The sequence below is a fragment of the Bos indicus genome, chromosome 21 (genome assembly GCF_029378745.1).
Source record: "Bos indicus isolate NIAB-ARS_2022 breed Sahiwal x Tharparkar chromosome 21, NIAB-ARS_B.indTharparkar_mat_pri_1.0, whole genome shotgun sequence".
NCBI classification, from domain to species: Eukaryota; Metazoa; Chordata; class Mammalia; order Artiodactyla; family Bovidae; genus Bos; species Bos indicus.
In genome coordinates, this window is record NC_091780.1 from 22,611,020 (window position 1) to 22,626,920 (window position 15,901).

Here is a 15,901-nt window from a genome sequence, read left to right on the forward strand (position 1 = left end):
CAGGCAGCAATCTTCTACCACACGTGGAGGTGGGGTGGGGGCGGGGGGCATTTCAGCACTCTCCTTGGCTCATGAGAAAATAGAAATACTATGTAAGCCTCAAAGACAGGTTCAAAGAAGCTCTGTTAGCAGTAATTTGCCAAGTTTCATACTCTGCTGATATCTTTAAGAGTCTGTATGCAAAGTTTGAAGGCTAAATCCTAGAGAATGGATTTAGGATGGCTGATCTCTACAGGGGAGGGTTTCAGAAGATTAATGTCCCTGTTCTCATTCCATTAGAATTAAAGTATGGGCTGATTTCCACCTCAGTTGAACGAATCACAAAAACCATTCATTTACCCCACTATTTTGCAAAGTACTGAGATTTCACACTAATACAGAGAGAACAGAAAGGATTAAGTCTTTTGTGCTTAAAACACACCAGTTACCACATACTCCCTATTTCCTTTACTGTCTCAGTATTAAAAAAAAAGAAAACACAACTGGGCTTTGCCTTTATCACTTTAAACCTTGCCTTCTGTTAAGTCTGCATTAGAGAAAAGCAAAGCCAGGCACTTAGGAGAACAGATTCAGGCAAATTAAGAGTCTAAAGAAAACAAGTAGCACCCTTGCCCTCCAGCACCTTCCTCATGCCTCCCCCAGACGCTAAAACTCACTGCCACCCTGCAGAAAGGGCTGAGAACGTCTCAAGTGCAGAAAAGGTTACAAGTTTACAGGAAAGTGAGAGTCACTGAACCTCTCAGCAACCAGCTGGGCTAATACACATCTGAGCCACACCCTCGTAAAGAGTCAATTTTATGACTAAGAGATCCTACTTCTTCTTCTTCACAAAAACAAAAACAAGCAGACAAAAACCAATTGTCAGCATTAGGACAACCTTCTTGGCTGAAGAACTGTTCCCATCAAAGCCTTTACCTCCCCAAGGGGCGCTAAGAACCAGCACAGGAAAGCAAATTTCAAACGCTTTCCCAACAAACACAAGTCAGGGATAAGGGGTTTCGATATGCAAAGTCTTTTATTTAAAATTTTGAAAAGTGAAAGACTACGACCACCTCAGTATATGCCATTCCCATTAGAAGGAGGGATGGCAGTTTCAAACTCGGGCAGAGCTGTATTTTCATTTACAGAATTCTGTAGGCACTTTAGAAGTGAAGCTTGGCTTCAAAATACAAACACTGGGGGCTTTGGCTCAACCTTTTAATATAAAAAATTCACTGATGTACAAAAATGCGAAGTGTGACAGTGACAACATATGAAAATCTGTGACGGAAAGTCCCCTCGAATGCACGTGGTGGTGCGCACACACCCGCCCACACGCACTCTGGCGTGGAAACATAAACGAATGCAAACCAGCCCGACCAGGAAGCGCCGACGTGCTCTCCACTCCACCAACCACAGATCGGCAGCTACTCCCAACATTCAGTAACAAAAAGGAGCGCATCTTCCAGGAACAGCAAGGTAGACTTCTTACTCACGATGGACCAGCACAAATAAACCCAGCAAAAAGAGCACAGCGTACTAGAAAATAAACACAGAAGCACAAGTCAGAGAAGCTTGGAAAAGTTCACAAAGCCTCAGTTAATTAACTGGCCTTTGGGACCATGATAAATCACTAAAGCATCCAACTGGCCTTTCATCTTTTAACTGTAATCCATTTAACAGTTTCCAAAACTCATGAAACGCAAAGTACCAGATCTTACCTTAAATTTAGGATAGTCATTCATGAGGATCGTCACAATCCCAATATAAGGAACAAATCTAAACAAACAAACACACAAGAGATTGAGCATCACAGAACTTTCTAAGTAGCTATTATCATTTATGGAACATTCTCAGTTCTATCTTCCATTGAATACTGATTTTCGGCTGACAAAGTCCACTTGTATATACTGTTCTATTAGACTCTTTCAACAGCCCATGTGATAGGGAAGTTAGCGATATCACCATTTTATAGATGAGGAAACAGTTGCTCATGCCCAAGGTACATGGTAGAACCAGTATCAGATCTGAGGTTTCTGACCCCTAGTTGGTGGCCCTAATGTCACATGCTAATTCAGTGTCAGGGGCTGGGCTTGTTGTTATCACCTTGGGAAAGCTGTCAGTCTAGCTGGGGAGACCAGGCAAACACAGCCAGAGCTTTACAAGGCACTTCATGTTAAGTGTCCCCAAAGTGAGTGTAACAGCTCTATTACAGTACTTAAGATTTTACCACTCTCTCCTTTTACAACCATGTGTAATCTGGCTTGGGCTCTCTTAATCCTGAAACTTCTTTTGGAGTAGTCTAAACCCCAGGTAGCTCAGTTGGTAAACAATTTGCCTGCAATGCGGGAGACCTGGGTTCAATCCCTGGGTTGGGAAGATCCCCTGGAGAAGGGAAAGAATACGACTACTCACTCCAGTATTCTGGCCTGGAGAATTCCATGGACTGTATAGTCCATGGGGTCGCAAAGATAGTCCATGGGGTCGCAAAGAGTAGGACATGACTGAAGCAACTTTCACTTTCACTGTCTGCAGAAGACTCGTCTCAGTGCCTGTCTTCCTTTTCATCTCTGCAGCATTTGACTTTTGATGACCAGAAATCTGCCCATGAAACCTTTCTCCTTGGGTTCCGTTAACACACCAGTCTCTTCCTCCACCTCCACCTACCTCTTGGCTGCAACACCTGTTTTTTAATTTTTCACTAGTTCTTGCTTTCCTGTCATCCCTAAAGTTTATGCCCTCAAACTAGGTAAAAACCACGTATTAAATAATCTCATAGCACCTCATATATTTTCTCAGAAATCTTCATCAGAAGTTTAATTACAGAATTAGCTGCCTAACTAGCTGGAGAGTATCTGTCTTCCCTACTAGACGCTAAGCTCTCCAGGGGCAAAAACAGTGCCAATTTGCTCCCCACTGTATCTTCAAAGCCAAACACGATATACACGGCACACAGCAGGCTTCCAGCAAAGACTGCCAGACTGAAGGTTGGGATGTCTTGGCCTCGTCTTTTCTCTTTACCTGGGGAATCTCATCTCCTCCCAGGACTTCAATTCTCCCCTCAAAACAAAAGACTCTTCAACATAAAAATTCAGGGGAGAGAGATGTGGGAGGAAACAGCTATTAGAAATGTACAACTTTCTTTTTCTTCCTCTGCTCCTGTTGGATTCCAGAGTGGACTGGGGATACCATCCTAGAGCTTGTCCTAGAGAAGGGAGGCTGATCTTTGCCTACTTCAAAGTATCTCAGATATTTTTATTCAGGGCACTCACAAGTGTTGCACACATCAAAGGTGCACAAACAGAAATGACCTCCTATATAACACCTCCACCATCAAAGGCTCAGGCAGTCTTGAGAAATACAAGTTTTGTCTGGGGTGCATTTTACTTCCTTTTGAGAACTCCTCTTACTTCCTGCTTCCTGTCCCCAACCCCATCCTACCCTTCTCCCTTCTGGCAGTACCATCCAGACCCATCTCTCCTCCTCCCCCAAACTCCCATTCCTGTAAGCTGATGTTTCTCAAAACCTACACCTCTGTTGTGACAAACACTTGGACAGCTTGTTATGATGCTCTATCTTCCCAGGTTTACTGAGTCAGTGTACCTCCAGAAGGTCAGGCCCAAATCACACTTCTGCACATTTAAGTACAAGAAGCACAGCTTTAGCCAGTGAGATGTATGGAACAGGTGTGTAGTGACAGTAACTTCCTCTTTGAGGGCCCATGCTTTAGTTTCGACCCCTGGAACCTCTAAGAACTGAACAGTCACTACAGAATTGACTTGCTAAAGCTCTAGCAGGGTAGATAAAGGTTTTCTATATTTTTAATACACATTTTTTCTTTTTAATGCAACAACTCTATTTCTTTTGTCTCATTTATAACATTTCATATAAGCAACAGTTTCTAGTCTTTCAGAAGAAAAATGATCTAATTTAAGAATATAAAGGCAAATGCCTTTCAGTAAAATGAAGATTAAGTCATAAAAGCATCTATGACTTCCATGAAAACAATTATCAGGCTGCTAATTCTGGCCTGATGAGCAATCAGCAGCCATTCTCATGGGTAGAGACTTTCACTGTCACCTCCATACAATGATATCTATGCTCAAAGAACCAATGATTACACAGTCTGCTTATAGGTTATCGGTGGAAATATTTTTTTCCCCCAAAGGTGGTTTTACCTTGCTTATCATAAGTGAAATAGAAGCAACCTGATCTTTAAAAGTAACAGAAGCAAAATATAAGGTTGCCAGAATATGACAGGTAGTCCAAAGTCAAATGAAAATTTCGTTATCTGTACCACTGATTCCCTCCATGGACAGACAAGAGCTGCTATCATCAGTTGTCTTAAATTCAAATCATTTGCACTTTTTTCCTACTGAACTCAGATAAACTCTGCTGAAGCAGAGTTGATAATAAGTGGACGTTTAAAATAAGTTTAAAAAAAATGGCACTCACAAAGCCAACTTCAACACCACCAGTGTAGCAAGTTAACATCTAGAAGGCAAAGTATGGGTAAATACATATTCCCCGGAGGTCTCGGTATCCAAGGTGCTGCTATGAAAGGAGCCTCAGAAGGAAAAAGAAGAACCATGCGCTGATGTTTTGGGTGAAAATAATCAGTCAAATGTCAAGAAAGGTCTATGCCTGGGAAGTCTGGACCCTAGTAGCTGACTTAAGAAGGATCACTGTTTCCATCATCCCGGAATGATCTGTTTCAAGTTAAGTAAAAAGTACTTTGAAAGCCTCCTCTATAAACCTGATTTCAGTCAACAGAGAGCTCACTTACTCTGTTCCTTCCTTTATTTTTATTCTCTTTATCATTGTCAATATTTTCCTATTTCCTGATCTTCTGCCAGGCTTTCTCCTTTTCTGTTGCTTTCTACCCTTCTGAAACTAACAGCTTCGCTTGTGTTTTTCAACTACCTGAAGTTAGAAAGAATCACCCCCATTCTTAGTAGGTCCAGTATTAGTTTCACTTTCTAAAATTGTTTTATTACATGCTATAACATGAATGAACCTTGAAAACGTTATGCTAGGTGAAAGAAGCCAGACATAAAAGACCACATATTTAAAAACAAACAAATATATATTGTAAGATTCTGTTTATACAGCATGTCCAGAACAGGCAATCCATAGAGACAGAAAGTAGATGAGTGGTTGCCAGGGGCTGCAAGGAAAAGGGGACAAGGAGTGACTGCAAATGAATACCCAGTTTTCTTTTTGGGGTGTGGAAATGTTCTGGAATTAAATAGTGGTGATGGTTTTACAACTTTCTGAATATAATAAGACCCACTGTACTGTACACTTTAAAATGATAAATTTTATATCCCAATATATGTGAATTATAGCTCAATAAAAAATGTTTTAAACTTGTTTTTATTTAGTGCCTTAGGCTTCAGTGTGCAGCTGTTTGAGGAAAAAAAAAACCAGTTCCAAGGTTGGGTACAGTCTGACTCTGAAATGTAGTTTAGTGTTTTATAAACACAATTTCCACAAAAGGAGGCGATGTGCCCCATTATGTGTCAGGGTTAAGTGGTGACAGGATCAACAGAAAGTGAATTTGTACACTTGAGGCTGTGCTCCTGCTGCTCACATCCCCGGTGCTTACACTTCAGGGAAGGTTACTTAATTCAGAGAGTTCCAGACTGTAACATTTTTTTAATTATAACATTTTTTTAATTAAAAGCAAGAAAAAGTTCTATAACTTTCAATGTCAGGATTTTAGATATGACACTGTATACAGTTACGGATTAAAAAAAGAAAAATTCTTCAGAATGACAAGCTACTTGAGAAAAAGAAAGCCTGGTTTCTCCACCTTTTCATGGGATGATGCATTTTTTCACCCCAAACGGGGCCAGAGTGAACAGACAGAGCAGCATGAAACACCTGAGAATCAAGATCTAGATAAAGGGACACTCTGTCATACCGGTGGGAGTATAAATAAAACTGTAGAGTAAAACAGCCAAAAGCCTTAAAATACGCTCATGTTTCACCAGGTTACTCCACTTCTAAAAATTTACTGTGAAAAAGGCACTGGGCAAAAAAAAAAAAAAAGGCACTGGGCAGAGCCACTGAGACATGTAAGAGGGATATTCCTCATTAACATCGCTCACAATTTAAAAACAGAAAAGAATCGAAGGCATCAAACAAATAGGAGGTTGGCTACATAAAAATGTGGTCTTTCCACACAGTGGAGTAGCATACAACTTTGATGATATGGAAATAAGTCTTTTGATCTGTAGATACTAGTAATATTGGGGGATAAAAAAGAGGTTATAAGCAGCGTGACCATTCTTTCCCCATACACAAAATATGTTTATGTCTGTATACACACTTACATATTAAGATCTGAATTTTTATACATAAAGATTAAAAGAACATGAACCAAAAAAATATTTAGGGAGGGAGTGAAAAGGAGAGAAGGGACTTTGCTTTTTGATGTCTGTTATTTCCTCGTGTTTCTATAAGAATCTGTACATTTCCAATTAAAGGAAAAGCAAAAAGACTCAAAGAAGTTGATATTACCAGCACCTTGGGAACAGAGGGAAGTGGGGACTATGCCTTCTCTGAAGCCCTGATGTATCTAATTTGAATTACAGAAGTATGTTTGCCTCCATCCTAGGAAATCAAGTTCCCTTGAACTTGAGGTGTACACAAAATCCAGCTCTGCTGACGACAAAACATATTGGTGCGTTTTCTGACCCATTGTCTTTAGCCCCAAACTGAACATCTCTTACACTGTTACTTTTACTTAACAACTTGAAATTATTTCTTTACGGGAACACGGTTCATCAGTTCCACCATTGGCTCATGGGACCACTGAACCCACGGCGTCTGTTCTAGGTTAGAAGGAGCAGATGTCCTGACAGTGGAGGAGAGTACCACAGGCATCTAAAGAGTGAGAACAAGTGCTGCCCATCTCAAGTGTTAACCAGTAATTTGTGGGTGATGGTTAAAACAGTGGGTTCTGGAGTCAGCCAGCCACCTTTAGTATCAGTGTGATCTTAGATAGGCAACCTCACACGTCTGTTTCCTCATCTGTAGAATGGAAATATTAGGGTTGTTCTGAGGTTAAAATGAGGTAATTCGTGTCAAGAAAGCACTTAGGATGAGTCTCTGGCACATAGTAAGCCCTAGTAAATGTGAGTTATTGTTAATACTATTAATAACATGAAAGTAGTAATAATCCCATACTTCCTCATACCAATAACTTACAATTCCTGTCCTCCACTCATCTGTTCTCCTGATAAAATCTGAAATAAACAGGCTTAATATAACTTTAAAATTTCATTTGACCTCAGTAATTTCACAACTAGAAATAAAACAGTATGGAATACATTATCGTGATGAAATTAATCTAGATGAACACTTTGAGTTGCTGACTCAGTGAATACTTACGAAACGTGAGTTTTAAGAAGGAGGATTAATATCACTCTGGATCCCTACAGCCTAGCACAGAATAGACATCAGAGTACACGGGAGGTGCACAAAAACATTTCACAAATGAATTAAACAAATGAATTTTTTAAACTGTCACTCTAATTCATCCTCACCACTAATATTCTGTTCTTTTTCAGCAGTCCACATTCTCCCCCCTGGAGCAGTAGAAGTTACAGATGTGTTTTAAGAAGCGTACGTTTTCAAAAGACACAAGATGATTTGACCAAAACACGACCAAACCATTATATTCAATTGTGTATGACTAGCCAATACAAACGAGATAGCCAATGTGTCATAAATCTCCCCTCTATACTTACCCCCTTGCTCTTCCCACGACATCTTTTTTCTCTAACCAATGTTGTCCTTGTTTATAGAGGCCTCGGTCATCAACCGCATTATTATCTCCTTTGGTTAAAAACTTGATATGTCCATTTTGCCTTAAAAGAGTAAGGGAAACCCAAGTCATCAAATACCTTCATGCCATCCGAAAGTACGAAATTTGCTCATGATAACTGAAAATTCCTATGGAACTGTGGTATTTTATCTTCATTCCCAATATCAAAATAATTATTTAGCCAAAAGATGTTCACAGCTGTGTTGTTTATAACAGGAAAAAACTGAAAACAAGCTAAAAGGCTAACAGGAGTTGAAATCCATACAAGCATTAAGGATAATGATATAGAAGAACATTTAATGACATTAGAAGAGCATACAAATTTTATTAAGTGAAAAAATACTAAAAAATAGCATGCACAAAATAATTTTTTATATTTTTATTTTTATAATAAACACAAACCACCAACTTTCTGGAAATACCAACAGCAAAGGAAAACATTAAACTATCCTACAGGATATAATCTGCAAAATGAAGACAACGGGAAACTGCAGAATGACCCAGTTTCTTTACAAATCGCAAGAAACAAAGAAAGTTGGAGAAGGAATTTACAGATTAAATAAAAGACATAAAGCTGTATTAACCACATGCAACTGAGGACGTCCTTTAAATCTGGATTCAAACAAATTGCTGAAAAAAGTTAAGACACAATTAGAAATGTGAACAAAGATTGGAAACTTAATAATTCAAAGAAACATTTGTTCATTTTTTTAGGTGTAAGCATGCTAATTATCTGGAATCAAGCTTGCCGGGAGAAATATCAATAACCTCAGATACACAGATGACACTATCCTTATGGCAGAAAGTGAAGAAGAACTAAAGAGCCTCTTGATGGAAATGAAAGAGGACAGTGAAAAAGTTGGCTTAAAACTCAACATTCAGAAAAACTAGGATCATGGCATCAAGTCCCATACTTCATGGCAAATAGATGGGAAAACAATGGCAACAGTGGGAGACTTTATTTCTACGGGCTCCAAAATCTACTGCAGATGGTGACTGCAGCTATGAAATTAAAAGACACTTGCTCCTTGGAAGAAAAGCTATGACCAACCTACACAGCAGAGACATTACTTTGCCAACAAAGGTCCATCTAGTCAAGGCTATAGTTTTTCCAGTAGTCATGTATGGATGTGAGAGTTGGACTACAAAGAAAGCTGAGCACTGAAGAATTGATGCTTTTGAACTGTAGTGTTGGAGAAGACTCCTGAGAGTCCCCTGGTCTGCAAGGAGATCCAACCAGCCCATCCTAAAGGAAATTAGTCTTAACTATTAATTGGAAGGACTAATGCTAAAGCTGAAACTCCAATACTTTGGCCACCTGATGCAGAAAACCAACTCACTGAAAAAGACCCTGATGCTGAGAAAGACTGAAGGCAGGAGAAGGGGATGACAGAGGATGAGATGTTTGGATGGCATCACTGACACAATGCACATGAGTTTGAGTAGGCTCCAGGAGTTGGTGATGGACAGGGAAGCCTGGTGTGCTGCAGTCCATGGGGTCGCAAAGAGTCGGACATGACTGAGCAACAAAACTGACTGAACTGCTGCTACTTATAGCTTATTGGAACTAGGTGATTGGTACATGGAAGTTCATTATACTGTTTTGTCTACTTTTGTGAATGCTAGAAATTCTCATATTAAAAGAAAAATTGAAAAAAAAAAAAAATACTAAGCAGGGTCTAAAATGATAGACCAAGGTGTGAACAGCAGCTATCTATGGGGTTTTAAGTTTTTTCTCCAACAAACGTATATTACTTTTACAAGCCAGGGTCTATATAAACATCACCTTACTTGATTAGACAATTATTAGTTTAATAATACTAAAGAACCAGGCTTCCCTGGTGGCTCAGATGGTAAAGAATCCGCCTGCAACGCGGGAGACCTGGGTTCGATTTCTTGGTTGCGAAGATCCCTTGGAGGAGGGCATGGCAATCCACTCTAGCATCCTTGCCTGGAGGATCCCCAAGGACAGAGGAGCCTGGCAGGCTGAAGTCCATGGGGTCGCAAAGAGTCGGACATGACTGAGCAACTAAGCACATACACATACAAATGAAATAAATTAAATAATAATAATAATGATACTAAAGAACCAGGTGGCTTCTAGTACTCTTAAAATTAATTGAAATTTACAGTTGACAAAGACTATCTTAAAACTAACTCAAGTGAGTTTGAGTTAACAGTTTGACTAGAAAGAAGAAAAACAGCTTCAGCTCCTACAGACTAATACCTTCTTAGATTCTAAGGCAGAAACTGGCTCACTAGACACTAAATCATCAGCAGATAGAACTAAATTGGAGGTGTTGCAGACACTAAAAACATTCAAGTGCAAACAGTATCATTAAAAATGAGATTCCAATTAGAAAAAATGCAAATATATACAGAGAAAAAAACCCTGTAGCTGACAACTCAGTAAGTGAAAGAATGTTTGAAAAATCCTGGAGGGTAAAAGAAAACAGGTGTGTAGGGGGTGGGGAGAGTGAGTTGCAAGAGTCCATCATGAAAATGCAGAGTAAGGACTAAGTCACCCCCATGGCAAATTCTTCTAAACTCTTTATCACACGCCAGTATTCAATATCATCAAATTATAATACTACCTACAGGCTGAACTTACTAAATACATATTAGAGTAGGCTATAAAATAAGATAAAGTATAAGTAGGGAAAATGTATTAAGAATTGCTTACAGGCTAATACAAAGAGCTATCCAAGAGAATTCAGTCAACTGATAACATTTAATAGCTACCTTTCACCAGGTTTCCCTTGTGGCTCAGAGGTTAAAGCGTCTGTCTCTAATGCGGGAGACCCAGGTTCGATCCCTGGGTTGGGAAGATTCAGCGACTTCACTTTCACCTTTTAAATTAAAAAACCAACTTCACTCTCTCCTCTTTCCTAATGCATCCATTTTGGAAGAAAATGGAAGACAAGAAACAGGTGAGGGAAAGAGAAGGATTTAAGGAAGATGTTTTTTGCTGTTTGCCACAGTACATATTGCCACAGCTTTCATTCCAATCCCCAAAAAAGGCAAGGCCAAAGAATGTTCAAACTACTGCACAATTGCACTCATCTCACACGCTAGCAAAGTAATGCTCAAAATTCTCCAAGCCAGGCTTCAGCAGCATGTGAACCATGAACTTCCAGATGTTCAAGATGGATTTAGAAAAGTCATAGGAAGCAAAGATCAAATTGCCAACATCCACTGGATCATCGAAAAAGCAAGAGAGTTGAGAAAAACATCTACTTCTGCTTTATCAACTACACCAAAACCTTTGACTGTGTGGGTGACAAATTGTGGAAAATTCTGAAAGAGATGGGAATACCAGACCACCTAACCTGCCTTCTGAGAAATCTGTATGCAGGTCAAGAAGCAACAGTTAGAACTAGACATGGAACAACAGACTGGTTCCAAATTGGGAAAGAAGTATGTTAAGACTGTATATTGTCACCTTGCTTATTTAACTTATATGCAGAGTACATCATGTGAAATGCTGGGCTGGATGAAGCACAAGCTGGAATCAAGATTGCTAGGAGAAATAGCAATAACCTCAGATACACAGATGATACCACCCTTATGGCAGAAAGTGAAGAACTAAAGAGCCTCTTAATGAAAGTGAAAGAGGAAGTGAAAAAGTTGCCTTAAAACTCAACATTCAGAAAACTAAGATCATGGCATCCCATCCCATCACTTCATGGCAAACAGATGGGAAACAGTGGAAACAATGAGAGACTTTATTTTGGGGGGCTTCAGAATCACTGCAGATGGTGACTGCAGCCATGAAATGAAAAGACGCTTGCTCCTTGGAAGTAAAGCTATGACCAACCTATACAGCATATTAAAAAGCAGAAACATTACTTTGCCAACAAAGGTCTGACTAGTCAAAGCGATGGTTTTCCTAGTAGTCATGTATGGATGTGAGAGTTGGACTACAAAGAAAGCTGAGTGCTAAAGAATGATGTTTTTGAACTATAGTGTTGAAGAAGACTCTTGAGAGTGCCCTGGACTGCAAGGAGATCCAACCAGCCAATCCTAAAGGAAATCAGTCCTGAATATTCATTGGAAGGACTGATGCTGAAGCTGAAACTCCAATACTTTGGCCACCTGATGCAAAGAACTGACTCATTAGAAAAGACCCTGATGCGGGAAAGATTGAAGGCAGGAAGAGAAGGGGTCGACAGAGATGTTTGGATGGCATCACTGACTCGATGGACATGAGTCTGAGCAAACTCTAGGAGTTGGCGACAGACAGGGAAGCATGGCGTACTGCAGTCCATTGGGTCACAGAGTCAGACACGACTGAGAGACTGAATTGAATTGAAATGACAGTACATACAACCTTACCTGCATGCACATCTCTGTTTTTTTTTTTAATTCTCAACTTTAGTTCTGAAACATAATTTCCACAATGTTTAACGCAGCCTTTATAGATTCTATGATAATCCCTAATCTTCCTATGACTTTTGTATTTCTAAGCTCTTTGTTTCCTCAGGATTTTGTCTTCAGTTGCTTAATCAAGAAGGGTTTCCACATGCTTTATGCCCTTAGTTCTTTTTTAAAAAATTGTATTTCTGTTTAATTGGAGGATAACCGCTTTATAACACTGTGTTGGTTTCTGCCATATATCAACACGAATCAGCCATAGGTATACGTATGCCCCCTCCCTCTTGAACCTCCCACGCAAGATAACTTTTTTAAAATAAAAAACTCCATTTCAAAGGATCACATATAAAAATGTACAACTTCTGCTCTATCCAAAGCAGGGTCTGATTTTCTCTGATAAATCTGGGGGAAAGTTGGTCCTGATATGTTCACAAAAGGCAGTGCTGAGAACAAAAAACACAAATACACTTTGAGAATTTGGAAAACACTACCTGTACTGAATAAACCTTCATGATTCTTAAAAAAAAAAAAAAAAAAAACAACTAAGTTATTCCTTCCAAGTCACTAATAGAATGCCATTTAAAAATTATAATCTTGGGACTTCCCTGGTGGTCCAGGGGCTAAGACTCCGTGTTCGCAATGCAGGGGGTCTGGGTTCCATCCCTGCTCAGGGAACTAGATCCTACATGCTACAACTAAAGCCCAGTGTAGCCAAATAAATAAAATATTTTCAAAAAGTTATAATCTCTCAATATACTGAGGTATAGAAAGAGAAGAATAGTCAGATCTTTATTTCATCAATGAAGAAAAAACTCTTCTAAGCTAGAATGTTTACAATGATCTTCAAAAAGCAACAGGGGATGGTTCCCTCTATTGTAAGTGGAGAATATAAACTACTTGAGAGGGTTTAAGAATGAGGCAGAATTTATTTAGGGCTTCCTCATACTCAAGAACCTACATCAATCACTCCCACTGCTTTACCTCCCTCTAATATGTTCTCCAGGAACTCCCTTTTCCTCCCTTTCTTTCCTTCCTTCCCTTCTAACTAGGAATGTTATAGATTTGGAAGGGACGGGGTGAGAATATGTAGTTGCACAGGGAGCACAGGCTAAGAACCCAGAGCTCATCTTCCTGAACTTCTTTCTATCACAGACAGGGAAACTGAGACCTGAGACGTGACAGCTTTTGCTCATTGTTATACCCCTCCTCCACCTCCAGTGAATTCTAAAGGTCTTACATATGTTCTTTTCAATTCTAAAATCCAAGTCTATATTTACAAGAATAAATAATTTCAGATTTCAAAAGTTTTCTTTGGAATTTTGAAAAAGTTGATAAATTTATTCTTAAAATGTCTGTGAGATTGCCTTAAAGGTTTACTTTTGAAAGATTAAGGCTACCTCACCCATTATATAAGAAGATCCTTGTTTGGGATCAATCTTTATGTGATGTTTTTTTCTGGGATGATATACAGGGTCACTGATCTGGTTGGGAAGTAGAAAAGATCCAAGAAAAACCTCCAGAAAAGCCCTCAGGGAAATAGATGAATTAGTAAGTATTTAGTTTTCCAAATGTCACCAAAAGAAGTTCATAAAAATGGACTGGAAGAAGGACCTAGGAGTTCCCCACCCTTTCTTAAATCTTTGGGCTATCAAAATGATATACTGCAAAAACTAAAACATAAACATATTTTAAAATAGAGAAGATATAGTTTGCACATACTTTTCATGAATCTTCAAGACTCGGTGAACTATAGGAATCTCTCTTCCTTCTATCCTAAAAACAACAATTTCTCCCACTCGTATGGGATCTTCAACTCGATTTGTTAGAAAGAGAAGATCTCCTCTATGAAATGCAGGTTCCATGCTGCCACTGGGAGGGAAAAAAGAATATAACAACAAAAGAATGTCTGAGATTAAATTTATTTTCAAAGTTAGATATTCAACAAAAGTTATCACCTTTGTAATATACTTAATACCTTAACAAATGTATCAACATACATGTGTACTGTCCTCCAAAAAAGGTTTCTTTATACTAATTAGTTATACTAAAGGTTTCCTTTAGTTAACTAGTTCCATTTCAACCATTACTATTCAAAAGAACTTACATTTTGAAAAGGGCAATGTTACTAATTCCTTAACCTTTTAAAATTTCAAAACAGAATATAAAAGAATGAACTTTATAATCCCTGCCCTTATTCTCCATCTGAAAACACTAAAGATATTCAAGTATTCAAATGAGAACCAGATCATCTTCTTCTGCCATTTATAAAGATACAGAGCAAGATGACCTTATGGTTTCAATCCAACAAGGAGGAAAAACAGCTCATCAAGTCAAGGACAGTCAGCTACAGAGATAATGCTAGTGCTATCAACTGATTTATTTAAAAAAGAAAAACAAGAAAGAAAACCAAGGACAAAAGCAGAGATTTTTGCCTAAGAATTTCAAAAACGAGCAAAGAAATTCAATTTCATGGTACTTAGTGGTTACAAACTTTTAGAGTGTCTTCTTACCTTTCACCTGTTCTACCTTATACCAAGTCCTTCAACGGTCCTAAGATATTTGCACTACTTGATGAAACTTTTCTTTCTATAATGAAATAGTGCATCAGTATTTTAGAAACTCAAGCTCTTTTAGAAACTCAAGCTCTAATTGTCAATAACTGCACCCCACTCCAGCACTCTTGCCTGGAAAATCCCATGGACAGAGGAGCCTGGTAGGCTGCAGTCCCTGGGGTCGCTAGGAGTCGGACACGAGTGAGCGACTTCCCTTTCACTTTTCACTTTCATGCATTGGAGAAGGAAATGGCAACCCACTCCAGTGTTCTTGCCTGGAGGATCTAAGACATGGCGGAGCCTGGTGGGCTGCCGTCTATGGGGTCGCACAGAGTCGGACACGACTGAAGCGACTTAGCATAGCGTAAGTTTAATAAGGAAAAAATGGATAGACAAGGAATAAAATTCAACACAAGAACAATGACAAGGTTCAAACACTTCTGTTTGACGACTCTGGTCCTCTATATATAAGGGAGTATAGCAGTGGCTCCCAAACTCTGTTGCACACAAGAATCATCAGAGAAACTTAAAAATCCCCATGCCCAGGTCTTGTCTCAAACCACTTAAATCAGAATGTCTGAGGATGAGAAGTAGGCATCAAACCAATATTCTGTAAAGATCCCAGGTGATTCAAACATGAGCAAATTTGGGGGCTCACCAGAAATATGGATTTTCCAGCACAATGTTTATTCTTAAAACTTCTGTTAAGCTTCCTCATGGGGCAATCAATTCCCTTTCTCGGAAGGTGTTCAGACAAAAGATGAAACACGTGTTTGGTGAAAACATTATAGAAGGTATTCTAGACATGAAATTTTCAAGTTTTTATTTTGGTTGATTTTTTAAAAAATCAGTGACATCCTTGGTTCAAATAAAACCTTGCTTGAAAATTATATAAATAAAACAGATAAAAGTTGAGTTGTTCTGGTTCAATGACTCAGCTTTATTGAGCACTTATATACAAAGTGCTAATTCTAAGTGGTGTTTATTTCAAACAATCTTCAGAACAATTCTACGATGTAGGTACTATAATTATCCTAACTTTATAGATAAGAAGACTGAGGCTTAGACTGGCCTAGAGTTATTAGTTAAAAAAAAAAAAATTATAAAAGAGGGAATTAAACCAAGGGAGTCTACTCTCACTGTGCTAAATTGCCTCTGAGAT

At 38.9% G+C, this 15,901-nt stretch overlaps 1 protein-coding gene across 1 annotated transcript in view; it reads right to left on the reverse strand.

Moving 5' to 3' along the window:
- Nucleotides 1–996: 996 nt before the first annotated feature.
- Nucleotides 997–15,901, reverse strand: part of SEC11A (SEC11 homolog A, signal peptidase complex subunit) — a 33,151-nt gene continuing 18,246 nt past the window's right edge. The window contains exons 3-6 of the mRNA XM_019983696.2: nucleotides 13,907–14,056; nucleotides 7,737–7,856; nucleotides 1,701–1,758; nucleotides 997–1,518 (exon numbers count right to left, since the gene is read on the reverse strand). Coding sequence (XP_019839255.1) covers nucleotides 1,468–1,518; nucleotides 1,701–1,758; nucleotides 7,737–7,856; nucleotides 13,907–14,056 — 379 coding nt within the window. The 3' untranslated portion in view covers nucleotides 997–1,467. The remainder of the gene's footprint in view (nucleotides 1,519–1,700; nucleotides 1,759–7,736; nucleotides 7,857–13,906; nucleotides 14,057–15,901) is intronic.